The sequence below is a fragment of the Lynx rufus genome, unplaced genomic scaffold (assembly GCF_022079265.1).
Source record: "Lynx rufus isolate CCGP_SWC_20201006 ecotype Redwood Valley unplaced genomic scaffold, mLynRuf1.p SCAF_29, whole genome shotgun sequence".
In the NCBI taxonomy this organism is placed as follows: Eukaryota; Metazoa; Chordata; class Mammalia; order Carnivora; family Felidae; genus Lynx; species Lynx rufus.
In genome coordinates this window covers 6,498,550-6,515,512 of record NW_025814844.1, presented here as the reverse complement: position 1 = coordinate 6,515,512, position 16,963 = coordinate 6,498,550, and the positions used below count along the sequence as shown (strand labels likewise).

Sequence of the window (16,963 nt, the reverse complement as noted above, 5' to 3'; positions counted from 1 at the left end):
AATGTATAATTTCCGTGAGCAGTTCGCCAAGTTATATCCAGTACTCCAAGTTACACATAGGAATATATATATTCTCGTCAGAAGGAGTTGGCTTGTGTGTATAGTTAATGCAGATTTTCCAGTCCGGATAAAATTGTGATTTTTGTTTTAAATAAAAGCATCTGTAATGTCGTGTTACTTTTGGAATTAAGGTCAGACCTTTAAGAACATAAACTTCTCATAGTCTTTCCAGTGGCCCCAAATGTAATTCCAAACTGGGGAGAAGCAGTGGTCTCAGGGAGAGCAACAGAGGGAAAGGTGAGGCTAACTGCTTTCATTTTTAAAACGCTCAAGTTGCAGAAAGAAAACAGCCCCCGGAGAAGTGGCAGCTTCCTCTGTGATCCAAAAGAAGGCAACATCCGCCCCTTTGCCCACCCGGGAAGCCCCCGTATGCCCCGCCCCTTGGGGATGTGGCCCTGCGCAGACACAGACTCTACCCCATTTGAAGACCGGCCGCTGTCCAAGCTGAAGGAATCGGACAGGTGTTCAGCACGGGAAAATCTCTACTTGGACGCCTTGTCCCTGGATGACGAGCCAGAGGAGCCTCCGGCCCGCGGGCCCCAGCGGGAGTTCAGGAACTGCCTCCCCCAGGTCGGCTTGGGATTCGGGGTCTGGTTAACTGCTGCAGGACCCCGGGGGTTGTCAGGAAACCTGGCCGTGGGGTCTGCAGGCTCCAGGGCTTTGCACATCGCAGCCTCTGGGTTGAGTACACAGGAAATGTTCACAATACCAAGAGCTTGGCTTGGTGATCCTGACCCCAGGCTCCTAGCATGTGCTGTGGTCACGTGCACTCTGCCTCCGTCTCGGGTTTGAATGTGCAGGACTGTGTCCTCTGTGAATGAAAGGTGTCCCACGAGAGCAGGTCCAGTGAAACACAGGAGGAGACAGTTCAATCTGGGAACTATAGGTCTTCAGCCTCTCTTTAAATCATAGCAGCCTTCTGATTCTAAACTTGCTGGTAACAGTAAAATCTGTTCTAAAGAAAGCACTCACATTGGGAACTAGTGAGTGTCACTAAACAATGACATACTATAAATTCTTGCTCTGTGCAAAGGGGAAGAAAAATCCAACACTTAGAAGCCATGCGTCAATTAGATCAGCAAATCTATGAGGTAAGCACTGGGCTGAAATTTCCCCGGTGCAGCATCAAGTTTTTCTGGTTACCCCTTTTCAAAACCTAGGTTTTAAAACCGGGTTTGATTTTAGGAATTAGTACGCGTGGGTCAGTTTAAGAGTTGCTGTACCTGTCATTGAACCTGTCCCAAACACTTAACAGACTTCAAAGAGTTCTCGTCAAGTAGTGTTGAAATGTGGGTCAGTTACACTTGAGTCAGGTGTCTGTGAGGTCAAGTACCTTCTCAGCGGTGTGTAGCCAGGTGGCATGACATCACCAATATGCCACCCTGTTTGATCTGTCAGCAACCCCCACAGTGCAGCCACACAGCAGAGAGAAAGCAGACCAGGGTCGGGAGCCTGCCCTGTCCCAGCTCCAGAGTGACCGCAGCCCCACATTGATGGGTACAAAGTGGGAGTCGTTGTAAGTTCACCTCTCATTCCGAATGGCCATGCTCACAATCAAGAAAGTGCTCACACCTAAGGAGGTTGCATCAACTTCTACAGTGAGGCTTAGCCCAAGGGACATCAGTCTCCTAACTTCCTCTCTTGGGGCCCAATCTTCCCTTCGCCCACCTCCTTCTTCTTCTTCTTCTTCTTCTTCTTCTCTCTCTCTCTCTCTCTCACACACACACACACATTCAGAGGTATTCAGGTCATTACAAAAGCCAGCTTTGAAATTTACGTAGTTAGAAGTCCTTTGAGGAAGCGCGGAAGAGCCACTTCCTTCACGGTGAAGTTTAAAGCCAGTTTTTCTCACACACACGGGCTCCTCCCTGGACTGCAGGAGCTCCAATCCCTCATCACCCCATGGGTTCTGGTTTTATTGTCGTACCTCGAAGGGCTGGGGGGCAGTAGCTCTCCCGACCGAAATTTAGCACGTCGAAGGTGCCTAGGCAGCCAGTATTAACTGATTCAGACGATCTTATTTCTTCTTTATAGGAAGAAGAAAATCACAAGGGAAATCTTCAAAGGTAAGTAAGCTTGATGAAAACAGTAGTTAGGCTACTGGAATGAAAACCTCTTGGTCTTAAAACTCTCTCTTGTCACTGCAGTCGTGATAACACGGTCTTCAAAATGACTTAAAGTAAGACTTCCGAATAAGTAGTGGCTTTATTATTATTGATTTCATCAATATGGTTCTTTTCTATCATGCACCACGGAAAAGCCAGAGACATGCTGTACTTGTGTGGGCGTTAGTGTCATGGTGAGAATGGTTACAGGTGTGCGTTGTGTATAGAAAGGAATGTTGTGTTCAGTGGGTTTGGAAAAGTCCACAGAAACCCCTCTCTTGTCATTTAGTCTGGAAAGACTCCCTCTTGATGTGCTGTGAGACATTTTATATACCGTGCATTTAAAGCTCTCCCAGGAGGATTTATTAAGATACTTCCTGGCCGTTGGGGCGCCTGGGTGGCTCAGTTGGTTAAGCGTCCGACACTTGATCTCAGCTCAGGTCTTGATCTCAGCGTCATGAGTTCAAGCCCCTCATTATTGGGCTCTTTGCTGGGTGTGGAGCCTACTTAAAAAAAGAAAAAAGAAAAAAGATATTTCCCAACAGTGAACTTTGAAGTAAATACAAAGTAAGTGATGTTGGTGACGTTAGTTATGATATATTTTAGGTCATACAGGTGATAGGATGTATCTGAAACAACACATCCAAGCAAAATTTGTTTATTTTTAAACATTAAAAATACACAACTGTGCGGAAAGTACAAAGATTTCCCGTACACAGCCCCCGCCCCCAGCCCCGCACACGTGCTTTTTCTTTATAGATGAATACGTGCTATTTCCACCACAGGAAACTTCTCCTCAGGGCAGTTCGCAGTTTCCAGATATCCTCATCCCTGGTTTTCCTGTAAACTTCGAGTCCATGAATTATTGCCTCCTTCGCATTTTGCCCTGTATCAGTTCATCCCAAACCATCCAAGACCACGGAGGTGCCTTTCTGTCCTTCAGGCTCTGTCTCGTCCGGTCATTCTCGGACAGTCCAGGGCCACATTCGAGAGTGAGAGCCTGGTTTCACATGCACTGCTGCCTCTCACTGGCTCTGTGCCCTGGGGTGCGTTAGGTAACTGCCTTGTCCCTCAGTTTCCTCATCTGTAAACAGGAGGTGTTTCAATTTCTTTACAGTTTAAATGTGTTACTATACGGAAAGCAATGCCTGGCACAGACTTAAGAGTCAACAAAGTTCAGCTACCTTCACAGAGCTCCTCCCTGCCCAGGAGCTCTTAGATTTATCTTATTTTTTAAGTGTTTTTTTAAAAAATTTTTTAAGGTTTATTCATTTTTCAGAGAGGGAGAGAGCATGGGGGGAGGGGTGGGTAGGGACGGGGTGCAGAGAGAGAAGGAGACACGGAATCCCAAGCAGGCTCCGGGCTCCGAGCTGTCAGCACAGAGCCCAACACAGGGCTTGAACTCACAGACCGTGAGATCATGACCTGAGCTGAAGTCGGATGCTTAACTGACTGAGCCACGTAGGTGCCCCTAAAAGTTTATTTTTTTTTAGTCATCTCTACACCCAGCATGGGGCTTGAACTCGTGACCCCGAGATCAACAGTCGCATGCTCTTCCTACTGAGCCAGCCAGGCTCCCCTCTTATTTTTTAGCCTAATTGCTGTTGTTAATTTCAAAAGTCATGCATACTTGAAAAAGTTAACCTTAAGTTAAAACTTAAATAGCACAGCACCAGACATATTATTAAAACTTACACATCAAAATGTCCGAGGTAAGAAAGTCCATGTGTCCTCCCCGTCCTCCCCTTTTCCCTCTTGCTTCTAGCGGTTTCGTGTCTTCCCTCCATACTTTGTTCTGTGTGCCTTCACACACTGGCGTGTATTCCAGATGTGTTCTCGTTTTATATCTGTTTCACCTTGCCCTCTGCTAAGGCTGGTGCGGCCCCTTTCTCCAGCCACATCACCTCTGTTCCACGATATCCATCCACACCCTTGAGGCACAAAGTCCCCACACAGGTGCCACTGACTTAACTCTGAGAGTGGTTCCTTTATGGGCAGAAATTGGGGACTAGACAAGCCATGTCCGAGAAATGCAGAAAGGATTGGGGTTTCAGTGCCTATAGAGTACTTCCGGCCGGCAGTGAGAAGCGTTCTAAAGCTCATTATTAATTCAGCAGCTCCTTGACTTGACCGGAGGCAAGAAGAGGGAAGTCACACTTACCGGAAAGCTTAATACCCCTAGTGATAAATCAACCCATCCCCTCTTGTTTCTTTTTAGTTTCAATGCTAGGTATAGCCAGCTTTCTGTTATTCACAGGGCCATGGGAGAGTTTATAGGTTATTTCTCACACACACAAAAAATACCACCCACTTTTGCGTCTAGTGAGAAATAACAAGGTAGAAGACCTACTGCTATCATTTGTAGCCTGTTCTTTTACCCCAGGGTGGCGACCCCAAGAGCATGTGACCCCAGGGTGAGGGCAAAGCCACCCAGAGCTTTACATGTTCTGTGGGCCAGTCCTTGTGGTACATAGACCCCAACTCTGGCCTCCCCATCATGCATGGATTTTGCAGTGGGGTGGCCCACGTACTCTCCACCTGGGACCCGTTGGGCAGCACCTGTTGTTAATTTCATGGTCTAGAACCCTAGGGATTTAAACTTCTGTTCGTGGTGTGCAGATAGGAGTATGTCCCATGAGAAAGTGGTCTAGCTACAGAGGCAGTGAGTCTGCAGACTTCTTCCCTCCCCTCTACCCCATCAGGAGGGATTTCCGACCAGGGGGTCCAGGCCTGAGCTGGCAGGCACAGCCAGTCCCAAGCCTCCTTCCTGGCCACCGCTTCTTTGCCCTGGGGGGCGGGGGTAGGGGGTTGACAAGCTGCCTGAGCACTCTAGCAACCTCCTGTCTTAGCATTTTGGAATCCCCAGCACCTCATGCAGGGCCTGCCCGGGCGTACAGGTGGCGGTCGGTAAATTCATACCAAATAGAAATATACAGAATGAAAGGGCTGATATATTGAGGCATCTACATCCAAATCCACATCGATCAGGCCGCACTTATCCCAAACTGGCTGTACCTTTAACTCACCTGTCCTTACCCTCCTGGCATGTGTCTGTGTGTCCGAGGGAGTCTTCCTCTCGTCCAGGAATACGGAAGGGAACAAGAACAAAAAGTAGGCTTGGCCCTAACGGAGGGAGCAGACAGGGAAGGGACAACTGAACCCTGTTGGTGGATTTGGACAGGACCAGATGGAATTTCTGTTTGAAGCGGTATTTGCAAATTATGTGCACATCTGTCCCACCTTCCACTTCCCTGCTTCCTTCCACATCTTCCGTTTGGCCTCTGCAGATTACGCTTGGTACAGTTGAGCCTTGAACAACACGGATGGAACTACACAGCTCCACTTAGTTGTGGATTTTTTCCAGTAAAGACAGTATACTACTGTGAATGTATTTTCTCTTCCTCATGGTTTTCTTTTCTCTTTTTTTTTTAAGTTTATTTACTTTTGAGAGAAAGAGAGAGAGAGACAGAGGCGTGAGTGGGGGTGGGGCAGAGAGAGGGAAACACAGAATCTGAAGCTCCAGGCTCCGAGCTGCCAGCACAGAGCCCGATGCGGGCTCGAACTCACAGACGGCGAGATCGTGACCTGAGCTGAAGTCAGACGCTTAACCGACTGAACCACCCAGGCGCCCCCTCATGGTTTTCTTAATACCATCTTCTCTTCTTTAGTTTCCTTTATTATAAGAATACAGCCTTTAATACATACACAAAATATGTGTTCATCGACTGTTTATCGAGAAGGCTTCCGTTCGACAGTAGGCTATCAGTACTTAGGTTTTGGGAAAGTCCAAAGTTATATGTGGGATGTTGACTGCGTGAGGGCCGGATCCCCTAACCTCCGTGTTGTTGCAGGGTCCCCCGTGCTTCCCGAGAAGCACATCCAGTAGAGGATGAGGCCGGTGGGTGAGCAGGACTTGGGATTATAGCTCTGATGTTGTGGCGTCCACCCCCTGCCCGTGTGCCATTAGCTGGTGTGGGATCAGGACGGGGCTCTGTTTCTGTCCTACCACGAGCACCTGCCACAATGCCTAGAATTCTGGAAACTCCTGGTAGGTTAGGAATTGAAGGCACTCATCAGCCAGGTTTCCCTCTTCCTGTGGAGGATCCACAGGCCAAAATGAAACCATTCCAAAGTGGGTTTGGAGCTTAGCTCTGACTTCCCCGGAGCCCAGCCTCCCACTTGTTCCCATAGTATTTGAGGGTCGCCTGTATTAAATTCTGACTAACACAAGGCTTCCGGAACAACTCCAGAGCCACAAAGAGTCCGTTAAACATCCGCAGGGGGCAGCTCAGGAGAGCAGCTAGAAGGTGTCCCAGTCGTTCGGGTGGTGGAGACTGACGCACAACAGGCACCTGTCTGGTGGACAGGACGCGCGTGTCGCCTGTCGCGCGGGGCCAGGTGGTGGCGGGTCAGCTGACGCCCTCTTCTTTCCCACTTTTCCCAGGGCTGTGTCCGTGTCCTCCATGTCCGAATTCCAGCGTCTGATGGACGTCTCTCCCTTCCTGCCGGAGAAGGGCCTGCCGGCTGCTGGCAGCAAGGAGGACGTCACCCCGCCCCTGTCTCCTGACGACCTGAAGTACATCGAGGAGTTCAACAGCAAGAGCTGGGACGAGAGGCCCCCGGAGCCCTGGGCAGACAGGACCGAGGGGGGGCGGGCAGGGGACGAGGCCGGTGCCGAGTCTTTCCCCGACTCCTCCTGGTACCTCACCACAAGCGTCACCATGACCACAGACACCATGACCAGCCCCGAGCACTGCCGGAAGCAGCCTCTGAGGAGCCACGTGTGCACCGAGCAGGCCGGGCTGCGGGTGCTGCATAGCCCACCCGCGGTCCGGAGGATGGACAGCATCGCGGTGGCAGGTGGCGAGGGCAAGGGCCACTCGGAGCCCGAGTGCCCGTTTCCCACAAGCAGAGCCAGGGGGGGCACTGGAGACTCAAAGGGGGGCCCCTCAGAACATGTGCTTAGCAGGTGGCCTTGCGCCCCCTCCAGACACCCCCGAGACTACGTGGAGGGAGGGCTGCGCCCCCTCGAGAGTGCCCTCTGCGCCCCCCTGGGTTTTGCATCCCCCCTGCACGGCCTACAGATGTCCAAGAACATGAGTGATGACATGAAGGAGGTGGCCTTCTCCGTCAGGAACGCCATATGCTCTGGTCCCCCCAAGCCTCCTCTCAAGGACATGGCCTGCCAGACCAACGGGTCCCGGACAACAGGGACACAGACCGTCCAGACCATCAACATCGGCCTGCAGACCGAAGCCCTGCGTGGCAGCGCCATCACCAGCAGCCCCCACAAGTGTCTCACGCCAAAGGCGGGGGGTGGTGCCACGCCCGCGTCGTCTCCTTCCCGCGGCCTTAGGAGCAGGCAGGTGGCCCCCGCCATCGAGAAGGTGCAGGCCAAGTTCGAACGCACATGCTGTTCCCCCAAGTACGGGTCTCCCAAGCTGCAGAGGAAGCCCCTCCCCAAAGCTGAGCAGCCAAATAGCAGGACCTCCCTGGGGCTGGCCCAGAAAGGGTGCAGCGGGTCAGCCTGGGCCCGCTCCACCACCACAAGGGAGAGCCCCGTGCACACCGCCATCAACGATGGCCTCTCCAGCCTCTTCAACATCATCGACCACAGCCCCGTGGTGCAGGACCCCTTCCAGAAGGGGACGCGGGCCGGCAGTCGGTCTCGCTCAGCAGAACCTCGGCCAGAGCTGGGCCCAGGCCAGGACACCGGCCCCGATTCCCGGGGACGGTCCCCGAGCCCCATCGGGGCTGGCTCAGAGACGTGGAGGGAGGACGGGGGAGAGGGCACGCCCTTGAGGCAGGACTTATCCGCTCCCCCTGGCTACACACTCACCGAGAACGTAGCCCGGATCCTCCACAAGAAGCTGTTGGAGCATGCCTTAAAGGAGGAGAGGAGACAGGCCCCCCACGGGCCCCCAGGTCTTAACAGTGACAGCCACATGGGAGACACGGTCAAAGCTGAACCAGGGTCCATCGAGGTAATGAGGCTGAGTATTCCAACCCTCGCCCTACTAGCTCTTCTGTTTAAATGTCAGGAAAACACATGTAAACCGGGGATTGGGCTAGGTCACCTGACTTCAAGAATCTTTGTCCATAACAGGCTCTTGTGAGCTCGCAAGATACAGAGTTTATGGGAGACTGGAATAGGCAGAAACACAGGCCCCGAGCCACTTCCAAAGAAAAGTTCGTATTATTGTCCTCAGCGATCTTCTGAGGACAGTTAAAATGAACTTCTCTTAAAGACATAGCTCAGGGTTTGATTCAGGTTCTCTCGCCTGGTCTAAGTGATGGATGCTCATCTGTCCATCTGGGCTTTTCACGGGGTGGAGCCGGGCGGGGGGGGTTATAATTCGCCCTCTTTCTCTGTGAATTTGTGTCCTAGAAATGTGTGTGTGTGAAGTGTGTGCTCCATCCAGATCTTTAGCCACAGTAACACAAGAGGTGTGCCAGAGAGGGTGTGGTGGCGTGGATGCTAGAACGTCCTTCAGCAGGAACGTATGAGAATGTCTGGGTTCCAGTGCTGGCTTCAGTACAGAATAGCAGTCCTCTGTGCCCCCCCCAAATTCCGTACCCTCTGCAACCATGAATCTCCCTAGCAGTAACCAGGTGAGACAGACAGATACGATCAAAATCCTGTCTTCAGACAATGTGATTGTTACTATTCCCCTTTGCCTCACTTATTACCGTCATGTTATATATGACCACACATATTGTCAGCGGTTACTATTACGCGATTATTATTACATCTCCCTTAACACTCACCAATCAGTCGACCTTGAATTTTATTCTTTTTTAAAACATTTTTTTAATGTTTATTTATTTTTGAGAGAGACAGAGACAGAGCACAAGCAGGGGAGGGGCAGAGAGAGGGGGAGACACAGAATCCAAAGTAGGCTCCAGACTCTGAGCTGTCGACACAGAGCCCGACGCGGGGCTTGAACCCACAAACCGCGAGATCGTGACCTGAGCTGAAGCCGGATACTTAACCGACTGAGCCACCCAGATGCCCCTGAGTTTTGTTCTTTTTTTACTTAAGTTCATTTTATTTATTTTGAGAGAGAGAGTGTGTAGGGAGAGATGGCGGGAGAGGGGCGGAGGGAGAGAGAATCCCAAGCAGGCTTCACACTCAGCGCAGAGCCCGACGTGGGGCTCAAACTCCCGAATTGTGAGATCATGACCTGAGCCAAAATCAAGAGTCAGACACTGAGCCACCCAGGCACCCCTGAATTTTGTTCCGATGCGTGTCCACATATAGTATGTCTTTAACCACGTTAAAAAAAAAAAAACAACAATCCTCATTTCCACCTCGTTTCCACTTCAAGAATGAGCAAAACAAAACAAAACCTGACGGTGATGTTGGGACTGGAAGGGTGAGGGTGCCAGCCTCATGCCGTGAGGAAGCACGTGCTCTCCACCCTCAGTGAGACACTGTTCGGCCAGTGAGCCCACGTGTAGACTTGAGGGTGAGGCTCACTCACCACCAGCCCGGATGGACGGACTCCACGGCGTGGAATCCAGATACGCATACCCGTTCTCCAAGCAAGGCAGCCCCTGCAGACGGCATGGGTCCGAGGGGAGAGAAATACGCTCCCTGGGCTACCCCACTGCTCTGCTGCCACAGCCCAGGCAGCCCTGGCTTCCCAGGGAGGAGAAGGGGCAGGTGTATCTCCTGTATCACCTACAGCCCCACATTTCCCTCTGGGGGAGAAGGATGGTTCCCAGTACAACCCACCAAGGAGTATTCAACCCAGAATGCAGAGTTTAAATCTGAGGTAGGTCAAACCATGTCAAATTGCCAGCGACCTACAGAAATGGCAATGTCTTTCATTCAACTCAATATTGATAGCATATCGGCCATGTTTCAAACATATGAGGCTCTGTGAGAGTTGTTATATTGATAGTTGATAGTATTGACAAGAACAAATACCATGGTTGAGTGTTCTCGGGTGACAAATTGTGTCTGCTGTGGGCTTCTGTTAACCCCCATCCCTCCAGGGCCCTCAGGTAAGTGACTCTGACTCACTACTGCAGAGAGTTTATTTGTGGGAATGTCCTACCTTCTTAGGGCTCTGGAGGAATCAGTTGAAATTAGGCTCTGTCCCAGAGCATTAACTGGATATGTCTGCAGTGCCCAGTAATATTAGTAACTAGAAATTAATTTTTAAGAACAGAAAAGGGCTCTGAGTTGCAGTGAATGCTCCAAGCCGTGTATGATAATAGAAGGACAACTGCTTCATGGGTAAATCACAGTTCTAAGGCATGAAAATGGTTTTATCAGCACAGAGCTATACCCGCCCCTTGCCCCTCTGGTCGTGTCTCAAGTTCCCATTTAGATTTTCTTCTCCCTGGCTGAGCTTGCTGCAAACAGGTGATTGGCCAATTGGTAGGGAGCACAGCACATTTTCGGGGATTCAGAACCTGTGTGGAACACTCACTGGCAGAGATTAAATGTTTGCAGGCTCTTTTCCCTTTTCGGTTGGAATTTTGCGTGTTCTAGATTCCAGTGGAATTAGTCCTTGTCTGAATTGACTTACTGTATTCGGCCCATTGGAAACCCCTTTATGTAGTAAGTAGTTCCGGGCTTTCATTTCCAAATCACCAGGACTAATGCTGATTGCCAGCCTGCCCTGAGCGCCCCGCTCTGTGGACCCTTCCCTGAATGTTCCCCTCAGACGCCTGCACAAGGGACGGGGAGGATGTGGGCATCCCCAGCCGGAGGCATGATGGGAAATCTCCCTGTCTTTTCTTGCTTCCACCCCATGTCTCCGTTTTCCCTCTTTTTTTATTGATTTTTTAAACAGTTTTTTTAATGTTGATTTATCTTTTGGGAGAGGAGAGACAGACAGAGCGTGAGCAGGGGAGGGGCAAAGAGAGAGGGAGACACAGAATCCAAAGCAGGCTCCAGGCTTTAAGCTGTCAGCACAGAGTCTGATGTTAGAGCTATTAGATCATGACCTGAGCCGAAGTTGGACGCCCAACCGACTGGGCCACCCAGGCACCTCTATTTGTCCTCTTTTTCCCTTGAAACCATGGCTCCAGTTCTACCTTGCAGAGAAGCATTCTCTGTGAAGGAAAAAGAATAATCTGGAAATGCAGTGCTGTTCTTCCCTCCCGTGTCTAGTGGAACATACCAGAGGAAATCTTCAGTGTGAGCAGTGGTCACATGATCATTGTGACTAAAACAAACAGCCGTTAATGTTCTGTTTCAAATACAGCAGTCGTGTGATTTCTCTCTCGGCACACCAATGGGTGTCTGAAATGCTGAAGGGCAAATCAGGGAAGAGCAGAAAGGAGGGAGAGGTCTGTTGCTGTTCCATGGTGAGGGTCCCTCTGCGCTCTGGACCGACTAGACCCATGCAGAGAGAGACGTGCGTAACCGGGCGTGCACCTGTCCACTTCTGCAGCCCTCGCGTGTCTCCTCGTAGCGGTCCCTGGAACTGCCACTGGGCTTGTTGACTTGAAACCTTTACTGTTCTTCTTTTTTTAAAAAATACTTTCCAACCTACTTGCTTTTTTCTTTTCTCTGTCTGTTCCGTCCAGAACCAAACTGTCTTACTAACTGCCCCCTGGGGACTCTAGCCCTGCCTGCCTCACGCCGTAAGTGCTTTCTACCTTCGCTGCACACCGTCTGGAAAGGTCACTTGTGTAACTCGGGGTTGGTATCTGACACTCAGAAGCAAGGCCATATCATGCCAGGTAGATCTTCCCTGTCCGTAGAGCCCACCGCCTGCGCGGCCTGGCATTCATCTTCAGGGACAGACTGGCAGGCGTAGACCTTCCCATTTGCTCACGGAGTGCCGACTGCTCACTGTGCAGGACGGTTACAGGGGTGCTGCTGAGATTTCCGCTGTCCTGTGCAGTTTGCAGCCAGTATGCTTCCAGGGGTACAGAGATCCTGGCTGGAGAGGGCACTGTCTCCGTCACAGAGGCCTAGCCTGCGGGGGTCTGTGAGCCACGTATTTTCCCAGTCGGCCTGCATCTGCTCGCTGGTATTTTGCAGGCACACATACACCACCAGATGCCAAAACGAGGGGTGACCATAACGCGATGAGGCGTTTCCCTGTTTTTCTACAACCACCTCAGAAAGAATAAATCCAAACGTATCTTGTCCTTCCAGGTGGTCACCGTAGGTGACATAGCAAGCGCTCAATTAATATTTGTCAGATGACTCAACAACAAAGCCATCGCTTGCTCCAAAGAACAGTCTCACAGAGTTGCCTTCAGGGCCACTCGAGCGCTCGGACTGCTAAATCCAAAAGTGCAGCTGGCCCCCTCAAAGACTAAAAGCATGCTCCAAAGATAAAACGTCACATCGCCCGTTGCAGGGGCCTCCCTGAGAAGGACAGGATCGTTTGCTTGCATGTGCTGGCGTGTTACAAAAGACAAAGTTCATTCCCCTGAACTCGTGGTCACACGTTTCTTCCTGTAGGGGCTTGCAACCAGATGCTAGTGAAGAAGTGTCACGCCGTCTAATAAAAAGCCCTCCAGGCTGCAGGGGTGTTGGAAGAACCCTATAGCAGCAGCCACACCAGGATTCAACATGTGTAACACACCCAACGCTGCCCCCACGTGTAACGCACCCAACACACTCCTACCCATACACAGCACACGACGCTCCTGTATACAAGATGCCACACGACGCACATATACACAGCATACGTCCATACACGTACAACACACACATACACAATGTGCACGCATATACAGCAGTACAACACAACACGCCTACACAACACGATGCCGCACATACAGCATACATACCCAATACACTTAGACGCTAAACAACACACACAGTGCAAACAGTACACAACACACACTCCCACACACAACTCTTACAATGCCGGGAGCAGAGACACCAAAAGACAAATCAGTGGCAGATCTCCCAAGCCATGCATCCCCCCACCCCACCCCCGTGCACAAGGCTGAGGTGAGGTGAGGACAGCTCACCCTGCCTAGTTTGCATTTCAGCTATTTCAGGCCGTTTCGTGGGCGAGGTCTTTCTGGTTGTCATGGCTCCCATCAGCACAATGCTTTGTTAATCAAGGCTTCCCCATCCTGTCCTATAACGCGCGAGGTCACAAAGAGGCAGGAAACGTCTAGGAGTAGTCTCCAAGGTTAACGCCATTTTCTGCCTCCACAGGGAGGCAGGGACCACCTCACTCCATCGCTCTTCCAGGAGCACCAGGCCGGTGCTCCCCCTCCTCCTCACGTCGCCCATCCACATCGCCCACCAGTCTCTTCCCCACTGTCACTCCCCTGCTCCGTGGATTAACCTTCCTCATCCTGGCCTCTGCCCTTGCTTGTCGCATCTCTGTCACCCCTCCGACGCCTTTCCTGACCGGCTCTGAGAGTCTGTGTTCTCTGTCATTCTTCATCGCAGTGGTTTGCCATCTCAGCTTTTTCTTGTGTGTCACGGGGGCGGACGGGTTCCGCCCTGTGGGACTCACTGTCTCTGCACACCGCCACCGCCTTTCCGTGCGCCAGCATGTTCCAAGTTTGGGCACCCGTGTCTCCTGTCCTGCAGACTGGGGACAAGTAGCTCCACGTTCGTTAATACCAGAAAAGGAAGAGCAGCCCTGGAGAGGAAGTGGTATAGGGGGTTCGCACCATGGTTGGGCGTGTCCTGCAGGAACTGTTCTCCGAGGGCGTAGGATGCCTGTGACAGAAGCACAAGCACGCCCTGATGCCACTTTTTTAAGTGCTGCAGCAAGGAACAGCCATTAGAGAAAACCAGACCGAAGTTAAAATTTCTGCCCGCAGCCTTTTTTTCCATGGGGGTTTGTTGAACCCACTGCCAGTGTATTGGGAATAAACACTAGCAGAGTTCACGTCGAGATGAGTCTCGTTGTTAACATAGCTGGATAAATCATCTGTCTCTTCATGGGCCTCCAACAGACCAAAGCACAGGGAGGCTGGCCTCTTAGGGCCAGGTCACTGTGGCTAATAGATCATTCGGGGGAGGTCCAAAAGGATGGGGTCAGCTGGGTCAGGCTATGACCAGGTGGCCTGTGGCTTTCCCCACCGTCCAGAGGCTCCAGCCCAATTCTGAAGATGCTGCGTAAACATACCCATCTCATGGCGTCGCCATATTTTGATCATAATTTGGTATGTTCCCATTACTGTGTCATTGATCATCCGTGTTGAACTTTTCACTTGCCATTTAAAGTTATTCTCTCCCGGCACACTAGAACATTTTGAAGTTACCCCTGGTTCGTTGCATTTAACCCGAGTCTGTTGAGAAGTGTGTGGGGAGAGTCGTCCCAGCAAGGCGTTGTCAGCCTGAGTAACCGTGTCTTTTTCTTTCTCGGCTTTGAAGGAACTACCTTGTTCCGCACTAGCTCCATCCCTAGAACCCTGCTTCTCCAGGCCCGAGAGACCAGCAAACCGTCGCCCTCCGTCCCGTTGGGCCTCACATTCCCCCACTGCCTCAGCGGCTCAGTCACCCGGAGACCCAGCCTCCTTGGAGGAGCTTGGAGAAGAGGAGCCGCCCGGGGAGAAGACACACCTGTGACGAGAGTGCAAGTTTGCATGGGTTATTGGGGACCGATTCCCGGCGATTTGCGTAACCACACCGTCGTCATCAACCAAGCTCCGCCCACAAGGAGAGATCCAGCTTTCCCAAGGTCAAAGAATGTTTCTTAAAACACACACAGCTGCTGAATGTCCAACCTGTGAACCTGAGATGTTTCTAGAACGAAACCGTAAACGTGCCTGTAATAACTTAATTTTTTTCATAGCTCAGAAAACTATTTTTGTCTCCATCTTTTTTACACACAGTATATTAAACAAACAAACAAACAAAGCTAGGTGAGATATAAATAAATTTAAAAAAATAAAAGTTTTAAAGGTGTACATTTTAAGAGATTCTGAACACCCTTGCTCTCAATACTGACTGCCTCTCTGTTAAATTTGCACTGTTACATTTCGGTTTGGTTTCTTTCCACGTTGAATTAGAGTGTTTTAAGTTAATATTGTTTTGTCAGTGTTCTTGTTTTTTAAGAATTTTTGAAATGCTTCAGACTGTGTGATTCAGTGAACTTTTTGTAGTGAAAAAGCCATGAAGCCAGTCGACGAGACAGATATCCTCTCTACAGGAGGGGGTACACGTCAGCATTTTTGCAAAGGTACAGAGTCCTCAGCTGGGCTTACCGAATTCGCTGTATAATCCACATACTCTACTCGACTTGCACGTCTTCGGGTTCGAAGCACTGGGGTGCATGTACATACACTGCTGTGTGGTCTCAACCATCGCGTAAGTGTGAGTCCTCTGTCCCACCGTAACACGTTGTGAATCCCTCGTACTGTACTTTTATCGTTGTCCTCTTGCATTGAGACACAACGGCAGTGGCATTTTTAAATTATTGTTAAAGATGAACTGGCAGTATACGGTGTTTGCCCCAAATTTTCTTGTTTAAGGAAAAGCACTACGAAAAGGGTACCAAACTGGATCAAAGGATCGTGCCTCGGAGTCTGTGTGAGACAATGATGAAGTGCAAATAAAGCCTTTACAAGATGGCAGCCTGTTCCGGGACCTCGTGTTTCACATGCCCTCCATCCCTTCCTAAGGGCTCAAGCTGACAGTTTTCCGGAGCCAGGGGAAGGAGGGGGAGGGGAGGTCATGTAAAAAAGGCAACAGCGGCCAGCACATCTCCCTGGGGACACACGGCACGTGCGTGATATGCCGCATCTTCCCTGTTCCCCGTAAGAGTGCCCTGAGGTTGATGAAAGGCACCTTCGTTCTTGTTGAAAATATGGTGGCGGGTGTGACGAAACTTACCCACAAGCCGGAAGGTGCCCGGCCTCTCTGCCTCTCCCCAACTTGAGAAAGCGGGCGTGGCGAATCACCAGGATGATGTTGCCTCATGAGATGTAGCCCAGCCTGTCAGTGTGCGACCCACTAGGGGTCTGCAAGGTGGTGATGTGATGCTCCCAAAGAGGGTAAAAACTACGTTAGGCCGAAGCTTCTGGCCTCGGTGTTCCGTTGACCCGACAGTGCTGTTCTCTAGACTGGCCAACAGAGTAAGTTGTGTTCCCATGTGACCAAAGTTCCATCTTTAAGCTAAATATTTTCCCCCCGAATGGAAAATACCAACTGTTGGTGAGGACGTGGGGACGCTGGAACCCTGGTGCAGTATTGCTGGGGATACAGAATGGTGCAGCCACTGTGGAAAACGGCGGTTCCTGAAGTTCAGCAAGATGATCTACGATCCCGCGGTTGTGGCCGTAGGCCCAGAAGAACTGAAAGCTGGGACCTGAACAGATATCTGTCCTCCCCTGTTCATAGCAGCATTATCCACAAAGCCAAACGGTGGAAAACAGCCGGGATGCCAAATCGGTGAATGAATGGTAAACAAGATGTGGTCTGCACATACACTGGGATACTGTTCAGCCTTAGAAAGGAAGGAAACTGTGGCACATGCTTCCTGCCACCTGCGTGAATCTCAAGGCTGTGAAGTGAAATAAGCCAGTCACAAAAGTAATAAATAGTGTATGACTCCCCTTATACGAAATACCTGGAGTAATCACATTACATAGTAACATTACCAAAAGTAAAATAAAGGTTACCAGGGGTTGGGGAGAGGAAAGAACAGGGACTTACTGTTTCATGGGTACAGTTTCTGTTTGGGAAGATGAAGTTCCAGAAACAGATCGTGGTGATGGTTGCACAACAATATGAATGTACTTAGTGCCACTGAGCTCTACACTTCAAGGGATCAAAGTGGCGAATGTTATGTGTATTTTACCACAATAACCATTTCAATGCAAAAAATATTCTGCTGCAAACAAACATT

The 16,963-nt window shown here is 50.6% G+C and overlaps 1 protein-coding gene across 4 annotated transcripts in view; it reads left to right on the top strand.

The window, feature by feature from the left end:
• MTCL1 (microtubule crosslinking factor 1) overlaps positions 1–14,737 on the top strand; it is a 128,868-nt gene extending 114,131 nt beyond the window's left edge. For 2 of the 4 annotated variants that reach the window (XM_047090301.1, XM_047090300.1), the window contains 4 exons: positions 334–630; positions 2,095–2,126; positions 6,610–8,149; positions 14,488–14,737. In XM_047090301.1, the coding sequence (XP_046946257.1) occupies positions 334–630; positions 2,095–2,126; positions 6,610–8,149; positions 14,488–14,682 (2,064 nt within the window). In that variant the 3' untranslated portion in view covers positions 14,683–14,737. Of the gene's footprint in view, positions 1–333; positions 631–2,094; positions 2,127–6,609; positions 8,150–11,711; positions 11,751–14,487 lie in introns of those variants that run through there. The other 2 variants (XM_047090303.1, XM_047090302.1) reach the window with 1 other exon arrangement.
• The last annotated feature ends 2,226 nt before the right edge of the window (positions 14,738–16,963 follow it).